This window comes from Camponotus vicinus, unplaced genomic scaffold (assembly GCF_025532165.1).
Source record: "Camponotus vicinus isolate PSW18456_S1 unplaced genomic scaffold, iyCamVici1.0 SCAF_1, whole genome shotgun sequence".
Taxonomy (NCBI): Eukaryota; Metazoa; Arthropoda; class Insecta; order Hymenoptera; family Formicidae; genus Camponotus; species Camponotus vicinus.
The window spans coordinates 19,269,086-19,285,482 of record NW_028141945.1 but is presented as its reverse complement, the minus strand read 5'-3'; the positions used below and the strand labels follow the sequence as shown (position 1 = coordinate 19,285,482).

At 30.6% G+C, this 16,397-nt stretch overlaps 3 protein-coding genes across 3 annotated transcripts; all 3 read right to left on the bottom strand.

The window, feature by feature from the left end:
- Positions 1-1,623: 1,623 nt before the first annotated feature.
- On the bottom strand, positions 1,624-4,587 carry LOC145959326 (protein obstructor-E). The gene is made up of 3 exons (XM_083078078.1): positions 3,527-4,587; positions 2,439-2,856; positions 1,624-1,738 (listed from the first exon to the last, which is right to left on the bottom strand). The coding sequence occupies exons 1-3, from the start codon at positions 3,780-3,782 to the stop codon at positions 1,711-1,713; spliced, it is 702 nt and encodes a 233-aa protein (XP_082934204.1). The 5' UTR covers positions 3,783-4,587; the 3' UTR covers positions 1,624-1,710.
- Positions 4,588-5,820: 1,233 nt separating this feature from the next.
- On the bottom strand, positions 5,821-9,431 carry LOC145959325 (protein obstructor-E). Its single transcript, XM_083078077.1, has 5 exons — positions 9,202-9,431; positions 7,914-8,108; positions 7,334-7,518; positions 6,384-6,616; positions 5,821-6,003 (listed from the first exon to the last, which is right to left on the bottom strand). The coding sequence occupies exons 1-5, from the start codon at positions 9,248-9,250 to the stop codon at positions 5,967-5,969; spliced, it is 699 nt and encodes a 232-aa protein (XP_082934203.1). The 5' UTR covers positions 9,251-9,431; the 3' UTR covers positions 5,821-5,966.
- Positions 9,432-11,454: 2,023 nt separating this feature from the next.
- Positions 11,455-14,419, bottom strand: Cpap3-b (cuticular protein analogous to peritrophins 3-B). The gene is made up of 4 exons (XM_083078075.1): positions 14,169-14,419; positions 12,691-13,008; positions 12,118-12,514; positions 11,455-11,809 (listed from the first exon to the last, which is right to left on the bottom strand). Exons 1-4 carry the CDS (start codon positions 14,203-14,205, stop codon positions 11,686-11,688), a joined length of 876 nt encoding a protein of 291 aa, XP_082934201.1. The 5' UTR covers positions 14,206-14,419; the 3' UTR covers positions 11,455-11,685.
- Positions 14,420-16,397: the final 1,978 nt, after the last annotated feature.

Sequence of the window (16,397 nt, the reverse complement as noted above, 5' to 3'; positions counted from 1 at the left end):
TTACGTAAAGAGAAAGGTTGCTATCAGGCGGATAAGAAGAGAGGAGAAATTGTCTGCTAGCTAGGAAAACCGTGGCATGTTGTCTTATTATGTACCGCCGAATCGCGAAATATTGCAATTTGTCCTGTATTTTGGCATTTAAAGATATATTCGTTAATAAAATATAAGGAGAATTAAAGAAATATATTATCAAAGCAGCTAAAAGAGTATAATAATATCAGATGTCATAACTTGAGATGTAATGCAACTTTACAACAAATGGGTTAACTAATTCTTACACTGACATTTGATTCACCGAAGTGAAATCCGGTCGAAATGTATTCAAAGAGATGCGATTTCGCGAACGCATTTCGCGATGCATTCTGGAACATTGTGGGGTGAGGAGATTTTTGACGTCCAATCTCTCATGTCAGAGAGAAAGTCACGTTCATTGTAACACGCGATAAATATTAACGATTTAAGCTATACGATACAAACGTAGAACAGTATGCATTTGAATTTTTGGATTGATTATTTAAATAAAATTTCTTATTAAAATTTAATATTTCTTCTCGCTTCTCTTTTAATTTTAACAATTCTAAAAATATTATATAATATTTTTTAAACATTAATTTGTAATATCTTTGATATATTAATCTTGTTTATTTTATACATATCTTTTTCATATATTTTATATTATTTAAATAATTTAATATACTTATTAAATAAATAAATTGAATAATTAATATATATTCACTAAAAAATATATTAAAATATTTTAAACTTTTAAATATTTTATTACAAAATTGGAATAATTTTTTTAAAATATTTTTTTTAGGATTTTTTTTAGGATTTAAAATAAATAATATAATCATCACGTTGGGATTCATTGTCATGATCGATTGTTTTACCTTCCTATTTTATATATTTTTTATATATGTGAAACTTCAGATATAGATTTCATATTTTTAAATATATTTTTAATTATTTTTTTTTACATAATTTTGGTAAAATTAAATAAGAAAAAATAATCAATAAAAAGTTAATTAAAATTATTGTCAAATTCTTGTTAGCACAATATAATTTCCAAATTTATTAAGAAATATATAAGTCAATTTCGGGAGCATCTTGTGTACAAAACACATATAAATATAATTGAAATGTAACAATGTAATTCATATAATATTATATAAATAAAACTGATGTTATCTAGAGCATCGCAACCAGGATAGAAGTAGTGAGAAAAAAAGGACTTAAAATATATTTTCGATTAAAACATAATAAATAATCTGGTTTCTTGAGTTATTTAATTGCAGAATTGCAAGTTTGTATGTACGCGTCTTTTTACAATAAAATTCTACTTGGCGCGCATGTACTTGTTAATTACATAAAATTGGACCGGTTCAAAAGCGAAGAGTTTATCTAATACAAGTTTGCGATATTTTCTTTTCGTCGACGTTTTCTTTTCGCGGGTTAGCGACCGACGATTACAAAGTTGTAATGTATATAAGTATATACGTTGCGGATTTTCCAAAGGCAAATTCGTTTACGTAAAAGGAGAAAGGGGGTAGTATATGTCGCGGGCAGAGGACGAAAGCACGTTCGCTCTCGCGGAGACCACGTGGCGACTTTTACGTAATCGTGTATATCACATGCATTTATTGTCCGTTTAAAAAGATGATCGTTACACATGTAGCTGCAGTTAATTATGACGTCTTCGCCGTCTCTCGTTCAGTTCTTCCGCTTGTAATAATCCTCGCTGAAATATTAAATTCCACTTCGTTATGAAAGATAATTCAGTATTCTTTTCGAAATCAAAAGAGATGGAAATTAAAATTATAAAATTAATTCTTTTTCAAAAATAAATAATGATTGAGAAGAATTAGTGAGTTCATAGTTAATAAAAAATATAATAAATTCTTATAAGAATATAATTTAATTAAATAATTGAATAAAAAAGGAGACGGCAATTAAAAAAAAATGATCGATTTTTTATAAATTTTTTATAAAATTTAATATAAGAATTTATTATATTTTTTGTAATATATAATATTATAATATTATATTTTTATAATTTATTATAATTTTTAAAAATTTTTTATAAATTTTTCAGAGCATTTATTATTCCTGGAACACTAATGGAAGAGAAACATATTTAAAAAAATTTAACATCGTCATTCTTTGTATTTTAGATTTCTTTAATTTTGCATTAAAAATTTCTAATATTTTTTTAATTATTTTCCTAAAATTAAAGTTTTTAAATTTTACATTTGTTTAATTTTTTTTCAAATTGTTTATTTTTTAATGAATTGTAGATCTACATAATTTTTTTGTTTAACACATAAGGTAAACTCATATAAGCAATGCTTGCCAAAACCTTGCAAGTGTTCCAAGATTAAAATCGAGAATTAAGAAAGAGGAGAGGGCAATTAAAAAAAAAATGAAAGAGATACACTTACCATCCTTGCACGTTCTCCGGCTCGGTGCACCTGAAGATCTCCTCGTTATACACGGTGCCGGGTTCGCACTGGCCCTTCTGCGGCACCACACCATTCTTGCAGATGTAGAACTTGGCGCAATCCTCGGGATGCGGATACGTGGGATGCGGCAAGATCCTGCCAGACGGTCCAGCGACGTCGCCGTCCGGACAGACGAAACCGTCGTCCAGGACGTCGCGTTTCACGTTCTCGCACAAGCGAGTGGCGTCCACCGGCCAGACGCAGCTTGACATTTTGGGTTCGTAGATCAGACCGGGTGGGCAGGGTACTGTCTGCGTTACTCCATCGATGCAGTTGACAAAGCGATCGCACGAGGCCGGATCCTCGTGGCTGAAGATGCCGTTTGCGCGTGGACAGCCCTTGCTAGGATGCGGTTCCTCTGTAATAATTATTATGTAATATATATTAATTATATAATATATATATTAATATATTAATTATCCCATATAATAATGATATAATTTATTTATATCAATTATAATTATAACATGGACTTTGATTCATCATAAAAATAGAGTCCATAATATATGCATTAATTATATTAATATTAATTTTTGCATCGAATATAACATGATTAAAGTTTCACCGCATTCAAGAAAGAATGTGATTGTTCATTCGTCGAAAAACCGGTTCACACCGAGTTCTATTTTCGTGACACTATCGAATCGACCATTCTTTTGTTCTTGGTTTGTCGAGTTGCAAAAGTGCATAGATAAAAGAAAGTAAAATTAAATATAATTTTACATATTTTTTGCATCATATATTATTCGGAAAAAATTTTTCTGTCGAATATAAATTGGCTTAAAAAGGTCTCAATAATATTAATAAAAATATATATCTGTTTCTCTTCAAGTGTGGACATTTTTTACGCACGAAATTATTCGACTTGATAATCTAGAAAAATTTTATTTTGTTATTAATTTCTTCACCTGAAAAGAGATTCTTAATAAGATCAAATTTCCACGCAATAAAAAGAGTTATAATAATTTTAATTAATTTAATTACAATAATAAAGATCTAATAAATTCAGAGAATGATTTGAAACTTACGTAAAAGTGTGCGATCGCCGCAAGGCACGTTCGCCGGTATATCGCAGAGTTCTTTCTTAGGATTATCATCCCTGAAGACGAGTCCGTCCTTGCAAAGTTTTTCCTCGGGTTGATTGTCCACGCAGGAATAATAAAGATCGCACTGTTCCGGGTCGGCAAAGAAGCCCTTGGGTTCCGGACACCGGAATTGTGCCCAGCTCAAGGTCACCAGGGTCAGAAACGGCAGAAGATGGCGAAAAAGCACGCGCTTTTCCATCTTTGATATCCTGAAGGGAGGAGAAATCCCAAAGTTTTTCGAGTCGGTGTCTTAAAGTTCTTGAGGAGATCCTTTCTTCTCCTTTTCCTCTTCTTCTCCGGTCCTTTTGTTCTCTTCTTCAACCACGTCGACAGCAGCGTGTCGCGACGTTGGCAAAACGTGACTGCCAGGCCCGAAACCGGGTCCTATTTCGCTCGCTCGCAGCCTCGCCACCACCTTAGGGTCCTTGTTGCTGCACATTTTCCGATCCTCCCTTCTCCCGACTTTGCCCCCCTTTTTGTCGAAAGTCCTCTCATTCTCTTCTCTTTCTCTCTCTCTCTCTCTCGATCGAATCGCAGTCTCGCTGCCCTCTTTCTCCCGATGCGAATGCATTCTAATGGATGCACGGACGCGAGTTTTACTGCATTGCACTATTCTCCATGCAAAAGAGATATATAGATTTCAGGTACACTTCCGCGTGCTACGATAACTCGTTGTTGCTGCTGCTCCTACCTAGCTTGAAACTCGTATTGCAAATGCGACTGCAGTCATATTTATGACTTGGGTGTCTAATCAATTCTAGATCGAATCGATATATATTTCTGAAAGCGGAACGAGAGAAATTTTTTTCATGAATTCATTGAAACAATTATTTGTTTATTTAAGTCAGTGAAGCACGATTAGGCGCTAATTAATTATCTGAAATCATCCTTTTGCATTTTGCAGGAAGCAAAACGAAAGAAATGATAATTTCATGTATTACAGAAGCAGATATCTGATTATTTCTTCAAGTTAACGCACCTCAATTATGCCCCAATTAATCACTTTCATTAGCAAAACGCGAGAAATGGTCTTATAAATTACAAAAATAATTAAAATACATATGTGATACGAAATTATGTTATTTAATTTTGCAAATCAAGTATCAAAGTGCGCTCTCTCTTTATTGTAACGTTATTTTATATTATTTTATATTATTTATTATATATTTTATTTACTTTAGTGTTATGTTACTTAAAATTCTGCTTATTGGAAAGGAAAGAGACACATCGCGATTCACATAATCATGACAAAATTGAATATCGTTACGTTGAAAGCTGCGGAATTTAATTCTATGTTTAAAACATAGATTAAATCTTCAGCAAGTGACATTTGCGATGAATGTTCGTAAATTGGAAAGTTGGATGAATAAATATCGTGTGTAATAATTCAACATACCTGGCATGCGAGAGAAATAAATTAATTTTTCATTGAAAAAGAGCAAATATAAATTTTTTTAAGCTATGTGTTATGTAAATGAATAAATTTTTCTTTAAAAAGAACATATTTTTATATTAATGCAATTTTTATATTAATGCGTATCGATGCAATACGAGAGAGAATAAAAAACAAGAAGGAGAAGAAGAAGAAGAAGAGAGAGAGAGAGAGAGAGAGAGAGAGAGAGAGAATAAATTGCAAAATGAGAAACAAGCGAGTAGTTCAAGAGAAAGTGATAGTCGACCGATCTCGTAACAAAAACGATTCAAGGCCTTTATATACGTTCCTCGAATATCGTTTCGAGAACTTATTGAAAACAAAGTCTCATTAATTAATTCCTTTAAAAAGATATAGATTATTTAACCAGTAGCACATCTAGTGTATCGGTTAATTAATTTTAATAATCTTATAAATAAAATATTTTTCTCTCTTTCTATTCTTTTTTATTGACTGTATAACATAAATGGGATTGTTTAAAATTGAAAATTTATAGTTATTTGAAACATATAAGTAATTAATTATTAATTACATGAATATTATCAATATTTTCGTATTTTTCTACAAAAAAATTATTTATATTAGTAATTTATGAGTCACAATTGCAACTTATAATTATTGCCTTTTTATTAACGATATATTAATTAAATCAAATATTTGCAAAGAATTACTGGTTTTTTTAATTAATTATATCAATTGAACAATTTTTTATCGCAAGAAGAAATGGTTTTAATTCGCCATAATGCGTTTTAACAGATTGGGAAAGGAAGAAATCGGGACTTAATTTAAAAAAATGACAGACACATAAACTAAAAATAAAATGTATTCCAAGTCATTCAAATGGCTAAACACACACAATGGGATTATTCGTTGAGTGAAGGAAAGGGGTGACACGATTACAACGAAACATGAAATGTCCCGATGCGGGACAGATGAACACCGACAACTTCCTTACGGCTTCTTGTCGTCGTCTTTATACCAATCCTCGCTGCAAAGAAAACAATTATTAAATTCTTCCAGCCTTTAAATAAAGCATGACAATAGAAATATTAATAATAATCAATTAATTAAAAAAATGTATACGTATATAATTAAAATGTCAAAAATTAAGCAAGATATAATAATAATAGAATCATTTAAAACCAATAAGCTTTTCAATTTTTAATTTTTAATGAATTATTGAAAATTAAAAATTAGAAACTTATTGTTTATATTTAAGAGATATTTATTAAACCACGTATCTTTGTCGATTATTTCGAACGATTTCACAATCAAAATGTGCAATTATTAGCGATTAATAATAATTATTTATGATATGTCAATATATGAATATGATAACATAATAATAATATAATAAATGATTCGTACCATCCGGGGACATTTTCGGGCGCGTCGCACCTCTGTTGCTCCTCGTTGTAAACAGTACCATCGCTGCAGCCCTGCTCGCGTGGTGTCACCCCATTTAAGCACACGTAGAACTTCTGGCAATCATCGGGATGTGGGAACTTGGGATGATCGATCAACATACCCCTGCTGTCGACTTGACCCTCGCTCGGGCACTCGAAACCGTCCTGCAGCTTCTTACCCAAGACTCCGCAGCCCTACAATTTATTTTTGTTTGCTTTTATCATTGTATTTATTTATTTTTGTGTTATTGTCATTAATTAAAGTGTGCGCTTTTTCCTAATTATTAGAATTATTAAATTTTATTTACAGATCCTGTGACATTTCTTGTCGATATATTTTTGGGCTATCGACGTTTTAATCTCCTTTTTTTTCATTTTAGCTTTTAATTATTTATCTTATACAAGAATAGAAATGTAAACATATTAAATACTAAATTATAAAATTCTATTAATCGCATCTTATAAGGAGGGAAACTTAAATATAATTTTCGAATTCAAAATTTAAAATGTTAACTTTAGAATTATATTATTTAATTTTGATAATTGGGTAAAGAAATATTTCGGATTAGTCGAAGAAATGTAAATGTAACTGTGAGAGAAAGTACATACTAACTACAAGTGTATTAGAAATGCGACGTACTTTCTCCCAATTAAGGATTTAACGAATAAATTCGCAGTTTGTTCGAGTTTTGAATATGTTCCTTTATATTTTCGAAACAGAACTTTAACTTTTCATATCCTGTACTCTCTCTTATAAAATATTAATATTTCTAAAATATGAATATTAAAAATAATTTTTCTCTCTTTTTTTCTTTGGAATTTTTAATATCAATTAACTTTGTAGATATATTGTTTTTCTTTTTATAATGATTAATCCAAATAAAAAAAAATAAATATCAAAAGTGTTTTTACCTCGCGACCCGCGCTGTCAGGCCACACGCAGGTTCCACTGTACTCATCAAAGTGCAATCCGGTGGTGCAGGTGATCTCGATTGCCTCTCCATCGATGCAATTGTAAAAGACATTGCACACTGACGGATCGGGATGCGCAAAGAAGCCGTTTCGTCGTGGACACTTTTTCGTTGGTTGTGGAGGTTCTATTAACAAGAATCATTAATTAATTGTTTCATTGATATAGAGCCAATTTAACTTATTAATGTAAATAATATTATATTATATTTAATTTTTAAGCCATAATGTATTAAATATCTGTCCATTTCATATAAATATATAGATACAAATAAGTATAAATGATTTTCAAAACGAAGTAAAAAGAGTACAAATTTAAACTATAAGATTCCAAGAGAAAAAAATTCAGCTAACAATTAATTCAAAAATAATATTATTTTATAAATTATATAAATATATTATTACATATATTTCAAATTTTATTTGAAATGCTAGCAATTTTTGTGCAGGTCCTTCCTTCCATTTATCCTCCTTCAAGCATTTCACATTCCGAAATATTATAATTTTATCGATATTGTCTTACGTAATTCGAGTCGATCGCCGCAGTCGACGTTAAATACGTGGTCGCACTTGTTGACCTTGCGATTCAGAGGATCGAACACGAGACCGTCTGGGCATAATTTTTCCGACGCGATGCCATCGATGCAGTCGTAGTACTTATCGCATTGCTTGCTGTCCTCGTATTGACCGTCCTTGCTAGGACAATTAAATGCGGCGTCTGTAACATTATATTGATATTAATATTTTTGTGGCTCTTTGAAAAAGTCGATTTTTGATGGCGGAATTTCCGATAGTTGAAGTCTTAAAAGGTTGAACTTGTTCGATTTCTGTCCAAATTCTTGTCGGGGATCAGCATTATTATATTTATATATATGTTTCATCGTTATTATATTTCATCGTTATGTAATTTTATCTCGACCGCATTTGACTGCACTTATGCAATCCGCTGATCGGGAGAACTGACATTTACGCTTTAGAAAGTTCGCTCTCTCGCACTGTCTCCGCGTTGAGTTCTAATTCTAATAGACATTTCTACCGAGTTTTTTGCTCTCTTTTGGATTCTTTTCTTTATCGTGATTCTATCAACGAATAAATAATTCATTAACACGCATTTGACGTTTGAAATAATCGACAAACAGAATTCTATATATATTTGCTTTTAAAAAAGTGAGAAAATTATAGAATTATAAAAATGTAAAAACTATAGAATATATGCATTTTTCTATTAATATTTTAATAAGTTTTGAATATAATCTTTAAAGCATTCAGTCTTTCCGAAATTGTGTTATATTGCAGCAATTATTATACTTTAAAAATAAACAGGAATTAAAATTCAGGAAATGTATAAGCAGCAATATCGTAAAGTATTAATATATCTTTTTACAAAATAATCAACAAATTTATATCTTTTTCATATAAAATTTTACTTTTACAAATCTAAAATCTAAAAAATCAAATTATAAGAAATATAATAGTTATAAATAATATTTTATGGTAATATTAATATAATATAATAATAATATAATAATAATATAATGATAATATAATTATGTATAATAATATAATGATAATAAATAATATTTTATTATATATTTGATCATAAATAATATTTTAGGATAATATTGATATATATTTTACGAATAATTTTAAGAAAACAGTAATAATTAAAATTTTTAAACATCTGAAGAATATAAATTTATTATATAATTTATTATAATTTATTATATAAATTTATGATTTTTTTATAACAACGCAATGCAAATATTACTATCATTTTTATAGAGAATGATAATCCAACGGTCGATACTCACATGTCAGCGCGATGGCGCCCAGCAACGTGACGATCCCGGCCGCGAACATTCTTCCGGTTTTGTGCTTTTCGGTCGCGGGATGATCCTAGATCGCACTGAGATTCACTACAACGGACGAACGATTATATTAGGCTATCTAATTTTTGGTCCCTCTTTGGAATGTCGTCGTTCTCGCGAAACTGCAGCTCTTCGGCTACCCGCCAGCTGGCTATACCCGTTGGATCCCCACTATATCACAGACAAATCCCACTTTCGCCGTCGCATTTCATCGACGGACACCGGTGACCGGTCGAGAATGAAAATCGAGGAGATAAGAGAGGGAAAGGAAGCGAGAGTGAGAGATAAGGAAGATATATTTTTAACTCTCTCTTTCTCTCTTTCTCTTCTCGGCGCTCTCACCTCGATGTCCTTCGTCGTGTTTTTCCTCGACGAGAAAAATGCAAATCGTAATGCATTCGATGACGGGTAAGCCGGAAGTAACGTTAAGATAAATTCCGATGAATGAAAAAGCAATTTTGCCAATTCAATTACATTTTCTTTTACGATATATTATTTTTTTACAAATTCAATGGACAAGTGAAGAGAGAACTTTATTATATTCTAAAAAAAAGCATCTTGGGTAAAATAAAGCTAGATGCGGAAAATATATTTAAAACATAATTAATAAAAGATATAATAAGAGCAAAAATATGGGGGGAAAAATTAATATTTGAAATGATAGAAATAATTAAAAAAAGCTTTAAATGTCGCTTCAAAAATATAATTTTCCCATAATATTTCTGGAAAAATCAAAAGCACTATTGAGATGAAGAGAATAAACATTTCTAAAATCTGAAAAAGCTTTAATATTCAGAAACATTGTTTCCTCCTATTTCTAAATAAATGACTTTAAAAGAAGCATATTAAACTACGCATCGTTGACTGTGGTTGACCAGCAAATAGCCTTCTGTTAGGCTTTCTACTCTTGTAATCACCGTTTAACATTCACCTTCGCTCTCGCTTCAATTGTTCTGAAAAAAAAACCTGAGACATTGTTACCATTGTAAGATATTTATCGAGAATTATTTGCTATAGTAAAATATTAACAATAGTTAGAGCTATATGTAGCTATGAAAAGTCACATTAAGGAATATAAAATTTAAGAAACTTTTCATGTGTTTCAACAAAACAAAAAATTTTATGCAAAATTTTTAAAATATGTTTTATAAAGTATTTTATATGAAAATATTATGAAATATTAAATGTGCGATTTTAATTAATTACTTACTTACTTTTTTTTCATTACTTTTAATTAATGTCTACCTTTTTATTGATTTAAAACTATATAACGAAAAATAAAATTGAACACTTTTGTTTTTTCTCTCTTTTTTCTCTCAGTATTAATATATAAACTTTGTGTTCCTTATTTATTGATATCAATCAATTAAAAATATTATATATACTTATTTTAACTATTTTATATAGATAATATTTTTAAATAAATATATATTGAAGCTACAAAATATTTTGTTGTGTTTTATTATTGATTACAATAATCATACATTTTTCTTTAAGATACAGCGATGTTTTTTCTCTTTTGCTCTTGCTTCCACAACCAATGTTCCAATGTTTTTCCATGGGAAAATGAAAAATTCGCACAATACAGCTATATTAAACTATTAAAGTTTTTAACGAGATTTTACTCCAATCATTTGTCGACAAAACGAATATATAAAACTAAATTTTATTTCACAAATATTAAGGGAATAATATATCATTTAATATTTATTATTTGCTAAACTTTGTTTAATATAGTTTATATATTTATAATTTTAATATAGCTGTATATTTCCTCGTTTATGACATTTTACTTATAATAAGTGTCAACGTTCTAACATGCTCTTTGATTTACGTAAAATGATTTTCTTTTCACTATCTTTCGTGTTTACGAAAGCATTACGTTAGAGCTGGTTTTCGGAAACATTTCCAGTACGAGAAATGTAAGGAACGTCGGTCAATATCGCACTTTCACTAGTCACGTCAATTTAACATGCGATCGGAATTTATTTGCGGAAAAATTCCGAATCCCTTGATTTATGTCATTGTGATCTATGCAAATTAGATTATTAGTAGAATATCGATTTTACAAGAGACAGAAATAAAAAATATACTTCGAAAGTGAAAAAAACAAATTTCTAGAGCAAGCATTTCTAAAGCAAAATTTCTAAATATTATAAATATAATAATTATAAACATAAAAATATAGTTGCCATTGATTTCCAATAAGGATTTTAAATAATTTTCTTCGTCATTATAACTGGTATATCTTCAAATATCTGCAGTACAAAAGTTTTTCTTTTTAAACGAATTACTTCAAAGATTTAGGATTTAGGATTAAATGTACATTTGAAAAAAGACGAATTTATAATAAAGATAAGTTTATTATACAAACGGTTTCAAAGAGTAAAGGGATTTAAGACCTATAAATAATCTAAAGACAACATTCTACTCGTGGGTCGGCCTGCTACCTTTTCTTCTGCTTGGTCCACCAGTGGGTTTAGGCTTCGGCGGTGGATTCTCCAAGGCGTCCAGTTCTTCATCAGTCAGCTGATCTTTGTACCAGTCTTTGCTGTAATTGAATTTTACGTTTGTCTTTAAAAAAATGAGAAATTAATTAATAACAAGCAAATTAAAGAATATATGAAATATGTATGTTTATTATATAATTGAATTAATTGACTTTTTTGAAGAATCTAATAGAGGAAGGAATTTTTGTTCTTTTTTATGGAGAAAGGGCAGACTCTTTTATATTTTAATGATATAATTTTAAATAATTATATAATTTTAAATTATATCACATCTAGAATTTAAAAGTTTAGTTCCTTTACTTTTATTACTCTTACAGTAAAGTTAAATTCGACAGAATATATTGTATACCATTCGGGTATCTTCCTGGCCCAGTCGCACTTCCCGGTGCGCTCGTCGAACGCCTGGCCGAGCCTGCATCCGCTTCGCCTCGGGATTTCACCATTGACGCATACGTAGAAATATTGGCAGTCCTCGGTGTCGGGATAGCGTGGGTGCGTCGCGGCCACGTTATCGTCCACCTTCGGGCAGGTGAAATTGAAGAGCTCGCGAGAACCGCAACCCTTCTTCTGCGCTTCGTCTGGCCAGTTACAAATTCCAGTCTTCTCGGAAAAGACGAGACCTTCCGGACAAGTGATCATGTTGTACTTGCCCTCCACGCAGTAGTAGAAGGTGTTACAATTCCTAAGGTCCTCGTGGGCGAAGTAACCGTGCATGCGAGGACAATGTGGCGACGGTTGCGGCTTTTCTGTAAAATAAATGTATAAAAACAAAATATTATATAATCCTTCAGTAGGGATAATATTTTTTTTTAATATAATTAATACAAGTGTATGAATCAAATTTTTATAGCTTGGTACATCATCAATAGAGAATACACGTTGATCGATTTCACTGCGTATTATGTAGAATAAAATGGCTTACGTAGCTTAGGTCTCTTCGTGCAATCGATACCGAATGGCAGATCGCATTTCTCGTGTTGCGGGCTGAAGTCATTGAAGACGAGACCATCGGGGCAGAGTTTTTCCGTTATTTTGTTGTCCCGACAGTCATAATACTTGTCGCATTGTTCCGCATCAAGAAAATAACCATTGGGCTCAGGACACTGATCCAGGAGCTCTTCATCGTCCTCGTATTCCTCCTCTGCGGTCGACTGCTGTTTCTTCACCGTCGTCGCCAAAGCGGCCCTTCGGCGACTCTGCTCGGCGGCTTCTTGCTTCCTCGTCAAAGCGGTAACAACTCCTGGTAGGAAAAAAAAGAGTAAATAAAAATTATACAATGTAAAGGATGTATAACAATGAAAAAGTATGGTTTGTTGAGATGTATAAAATTATTCAAAATTATTTTTTAATATTATTTTACATTAGCATATGTGCCTAAAAATTAAAATATATTTATTAAATATACTTTTTATTGCAACTGAGATAAATATAAAAAAGAAATTTGGAAAAAGAAAAATATTATACATATATGTATCTTATTTACATCTTATATTTATATATATATTATTTTAAATTCTTGATACACATGTCCTTCGAACTCTTCGAATCTTATGACTACTTCGTGTCACGAGTCGGCAAAGGAAAAATAAAAGGGAATTAAGAAAGAAGAAAGAATGTGAATGTTAAGGCAGAGGGTCGACTGGTCTCTTGGCGCGTTTTCAAGGCGGCCTATCGTCTGCGTCCCTGAAGAAACGCCGGTCGACCTCGCGAGTGCGAACGAAGAAAGCGAGAAAGTGGCCGGGCTTCCATATGTATAAGTATACACTCGATCGGTCGCTCGCCCAGAACTTAAATGTTGCTCAATCGATTCAGCCTGATAGCTTTCGAACACCAGCACCAGATTCCGATAAACATCCAGGCAATAGTAGTCAACTAGAACGATTCTGAATAAACGCGTCTACTTTCGAAAATCTCTTCCCCTTTATACTCTTTTATTTTTAATTGAAAATTTGATAATAAAATAAAATTTTAGCTCTTAAAGTATTTTAATATAATAACTAATATAAACTAAAAATAACAACTATATACAAATATAAAATATGTACTTGAATATAAAATAAAATAAAACAAATAAGAATAATATGAAATGTAAATAGAAAGTTTTGTTTTTTATCTTATTATAATATATAACATAATATTTTATATATCACACACATATAAATATTAATATTTTTTCTGTGTATTATTTCTAGCTTGATTTAAAATTTATATTTATCAGGTATATAAATAAATATACAAATGGAACGATTTACTAACTTTTAATTAAAATTATTAAGTGTATACTATTGCAATTGAAAAGAATTCAAACCAATCCAAAATCTAAATTTCGGATTTTGTAAAAACAATATTAGTTTGATTTTATTTGAAAAGGATAACATAAATTGTAATAAGAGAACTCACCAAGGCAAACTAAAAGAAAAAGGACCTCCGTCTTCATTCTGACGAAGGATGACGTTGGTTGAGAATGAGAAAGAAAGAGAGAGAAAGAGTGTCACTTGTATGATGATTCAGTCGTGGTAACGCGATTGAATTGATGACTAGAGACTACTGGGCCTCGTTGAACGGTCGTCGGGGCCTTATATGCGGCCCCCACTTTATTCTCCACGAGGTTACAACACTTGGTGACTACATAGAATTCTATGGAGAACTGCCAATCTTTTATACGTATATATATATGTGCGGATAGTACGTTAAACTGGCAAGTGTTTTTCTACGAAAGCATTGGCAGGTATTTCATCGACTATGTTTTTATTAACATCAAGTTTAATCGAAGATACTACTCATTTCAAAATAAACATTCATATATACACTGACTTTTGTACACACAACAATACGTCTTTATCAAATATTTCGAAATTTTAATGAAAATAATGATAATTAATGATAAAAATCAATATTTGTATCGGTAATTTCAGTGTAACTAATAATATTACATGTATTTTTATATTATAGTTTAATTATAACATTATATGTAGCAAAAGATTGAGTTAAAAATTCTATTAAATCTGAATTAAAAATCCAAACATTTTAAAAATTTAAATACAATGGGAATCCAAAATAAAATGTAGATAATAAAATAAATTTTACACGAAGAATACGCGATGAAAATAACAATATCGTAAAATCAAGATAACCTTAGTATTCATTTGAGATATTTTTAGAATGTCTTTCGAAAAAAGGACGTGAAATTCCAGTTCCTTCTGTTATTGCTTTCAGTTTTCGTATTCGTATCGTTACTTGTGTAGCAATTTTAGCAGTGAACGAATGAAAATACAATACTATTCAATCAATGATAATAGAATTTTTAATCATTTCTTTGTGAACTAATCTTTATCCAAGAAGTTTTTATTTTTTTTCAATTTATTTAAGCAAGAATTTTTATTAACAATTTAGTTTTAATGCGCTTATCAATTTACACTTTTGTTCTTAATTTTATTGCGTTTAATATCAATAGATAAACATGAGATAAATATAATGCATAAAATATTAATAAGTATTTAATATTTTTTTATTTCTGAATTATTTCCAAATGATGGGGAGAGAACTATTCAAATATATATGTTCTGATTGTATATATATTTTGTATCTTGAAATTTAATGTTGCAATTCACTTAATTGTATTTAATTCGACATTATGTTTGCGGCAATTTATTTAGAAAGGTGAAGAGTTGCTTTCATCGTAATCTCAAGCGATCACGATTATGGAAAACATAAAGTCGCGAAAGGTTACCATTTACAAAACTACTTTTTTTGTTTGGTGCCAGAGAATGTAATATTGCGATATCTCTCTCATATCTCATTCAACAAATAAATCTTATTTCACACATACTATTTATTGAAAAACAACCTGTGAAAGCACATATTATATTCAAAATATCATATCATATTGTCATTGTACTAATCCTTCAAGATTAAAAAATATTATCAAATTTATACATCGAAGATTTTCTAAATTAAAAATTTTTTAAATTAAAAAACAAGAAAACAGCTGTATTAATTTCTTTAATTTTTTTATATTTCTTCAATATTTCAGATTAATATTCTCGAATTTTAAAAAAAATTAGATTAAAATTGTTGTTCTTTCTTTTCAATCCCTTTGTTTTTTATAAAGCATTTCTCCTCATCATCTCATCTACGAGATTTCTTTATCCCACTGTCATTCAGGTTTCTTCTGATCCATCACTTCCTCAACTCTTCAAAATAAATCAAAATGATAGCGTATGATATTCCGGATAATTATCATTCCTATTTCAAAGGATACGTCCTCAGGATACGGTCCATGTAGAGTGCACAAGACACTAGGCAGGTCATTGCGATCTCGAGGAGCAGACCTAGATTCAGAGTTCAGTTGTTCATGCTTTGACGGAGCAGTGAATTGTGACGGATCTTGCAGACTATTGCGTCTGCTCATTAGGCAATCACGATGTTGACGAAGAAGTGTGGCAGGTGCACTCGAGGATTTTGTGCTGTAAATCCTGTTCAAAACTGTCCTCAGGTCGTTCAACGCCGAACTGTCCTACTGCGGTCTCAAATCGAATAATCATGTAGATAAAACTGTCATTACAACAAAGTAAAAAAATGTGAAAAAAATCTGTACACGTCTCGATCACGACAATCTGGCCGTACGCC

What these genes read in the sequence shown, in the direction of transcription:
- LOC145959325 (XM_083078077.1), bottom strand. Translation starts at nt 9,250, where the DNA reads ATGTTCGCGGCCGGGATCGTCACGTTGCTGGGCGCCATCGCGCTGACA. An exon ending in GGGCGCCATCGCGCTGACAT is followed by an intron (nt 8,109 to 9,201) that starts GTGAGTATCGAC and finishes ATAATGTTACAG; the next exon opens with ACGCCGCATTTAATTGTCCT. An exon ending in CCCGAAAATGTCCCCGGATG is followed by an intron (nt 6,004 to 6,383) that starts GTACGAATCATT and finishes TTTTCTTTGCAG; the next exon opens with CGAGGATTGGTATAAAGACG.
- LOC145959326 (XM_083078078.1), bottom strand. Translation starts at nt 3,782, where the DNA reads ATGGAAAAGCGCGTGCTTTTTCGCCATCTTCTGCCGTTTCTGACCCTG. An exon ending in CGGCGATCGCACACTTTTAC is followed by an intron (nt 2,857 to 3,526) that starts GTAAGTTTCAAA and finishes TAATTATTACAG; the next exon opens with AGGAACCGCATCCTAGCAAG. An exon ending in CCGGAGAACGTGCAAGGATG is followed by an intron (nt 1,739 to 2,438) that starts GTAAGTGTATCT and finishes TTAATATTTCAG; the next exon opens with CGAGGATTATTACAAGCGGA.
- Cpap3-b (XM_083078075.1), bottom strand. Translation starts at nt 14,205, where the DNA reads ATGAAGACGGAGGTCCTTTTTCTTTTAGTTTGCCTTG. An exon ending in TTTTCTTTTAGTTTGCCTTG is followed by an intron (nt 13,009 to 14,168) that starts GTGAGTTCTCTT and finishes TTTTCCTACCAG; the next exon opens with GAGTTGTTACCGCTTTGACG. An exon ending in GCCAGGAAGATACCCGAATG is followed by an intron (nt 11,810 to 12,117) that starts GTATACAATATA and finishes ATTCAATTACAG; the next exon opens with CAAAGACTGGTACAAAGATC.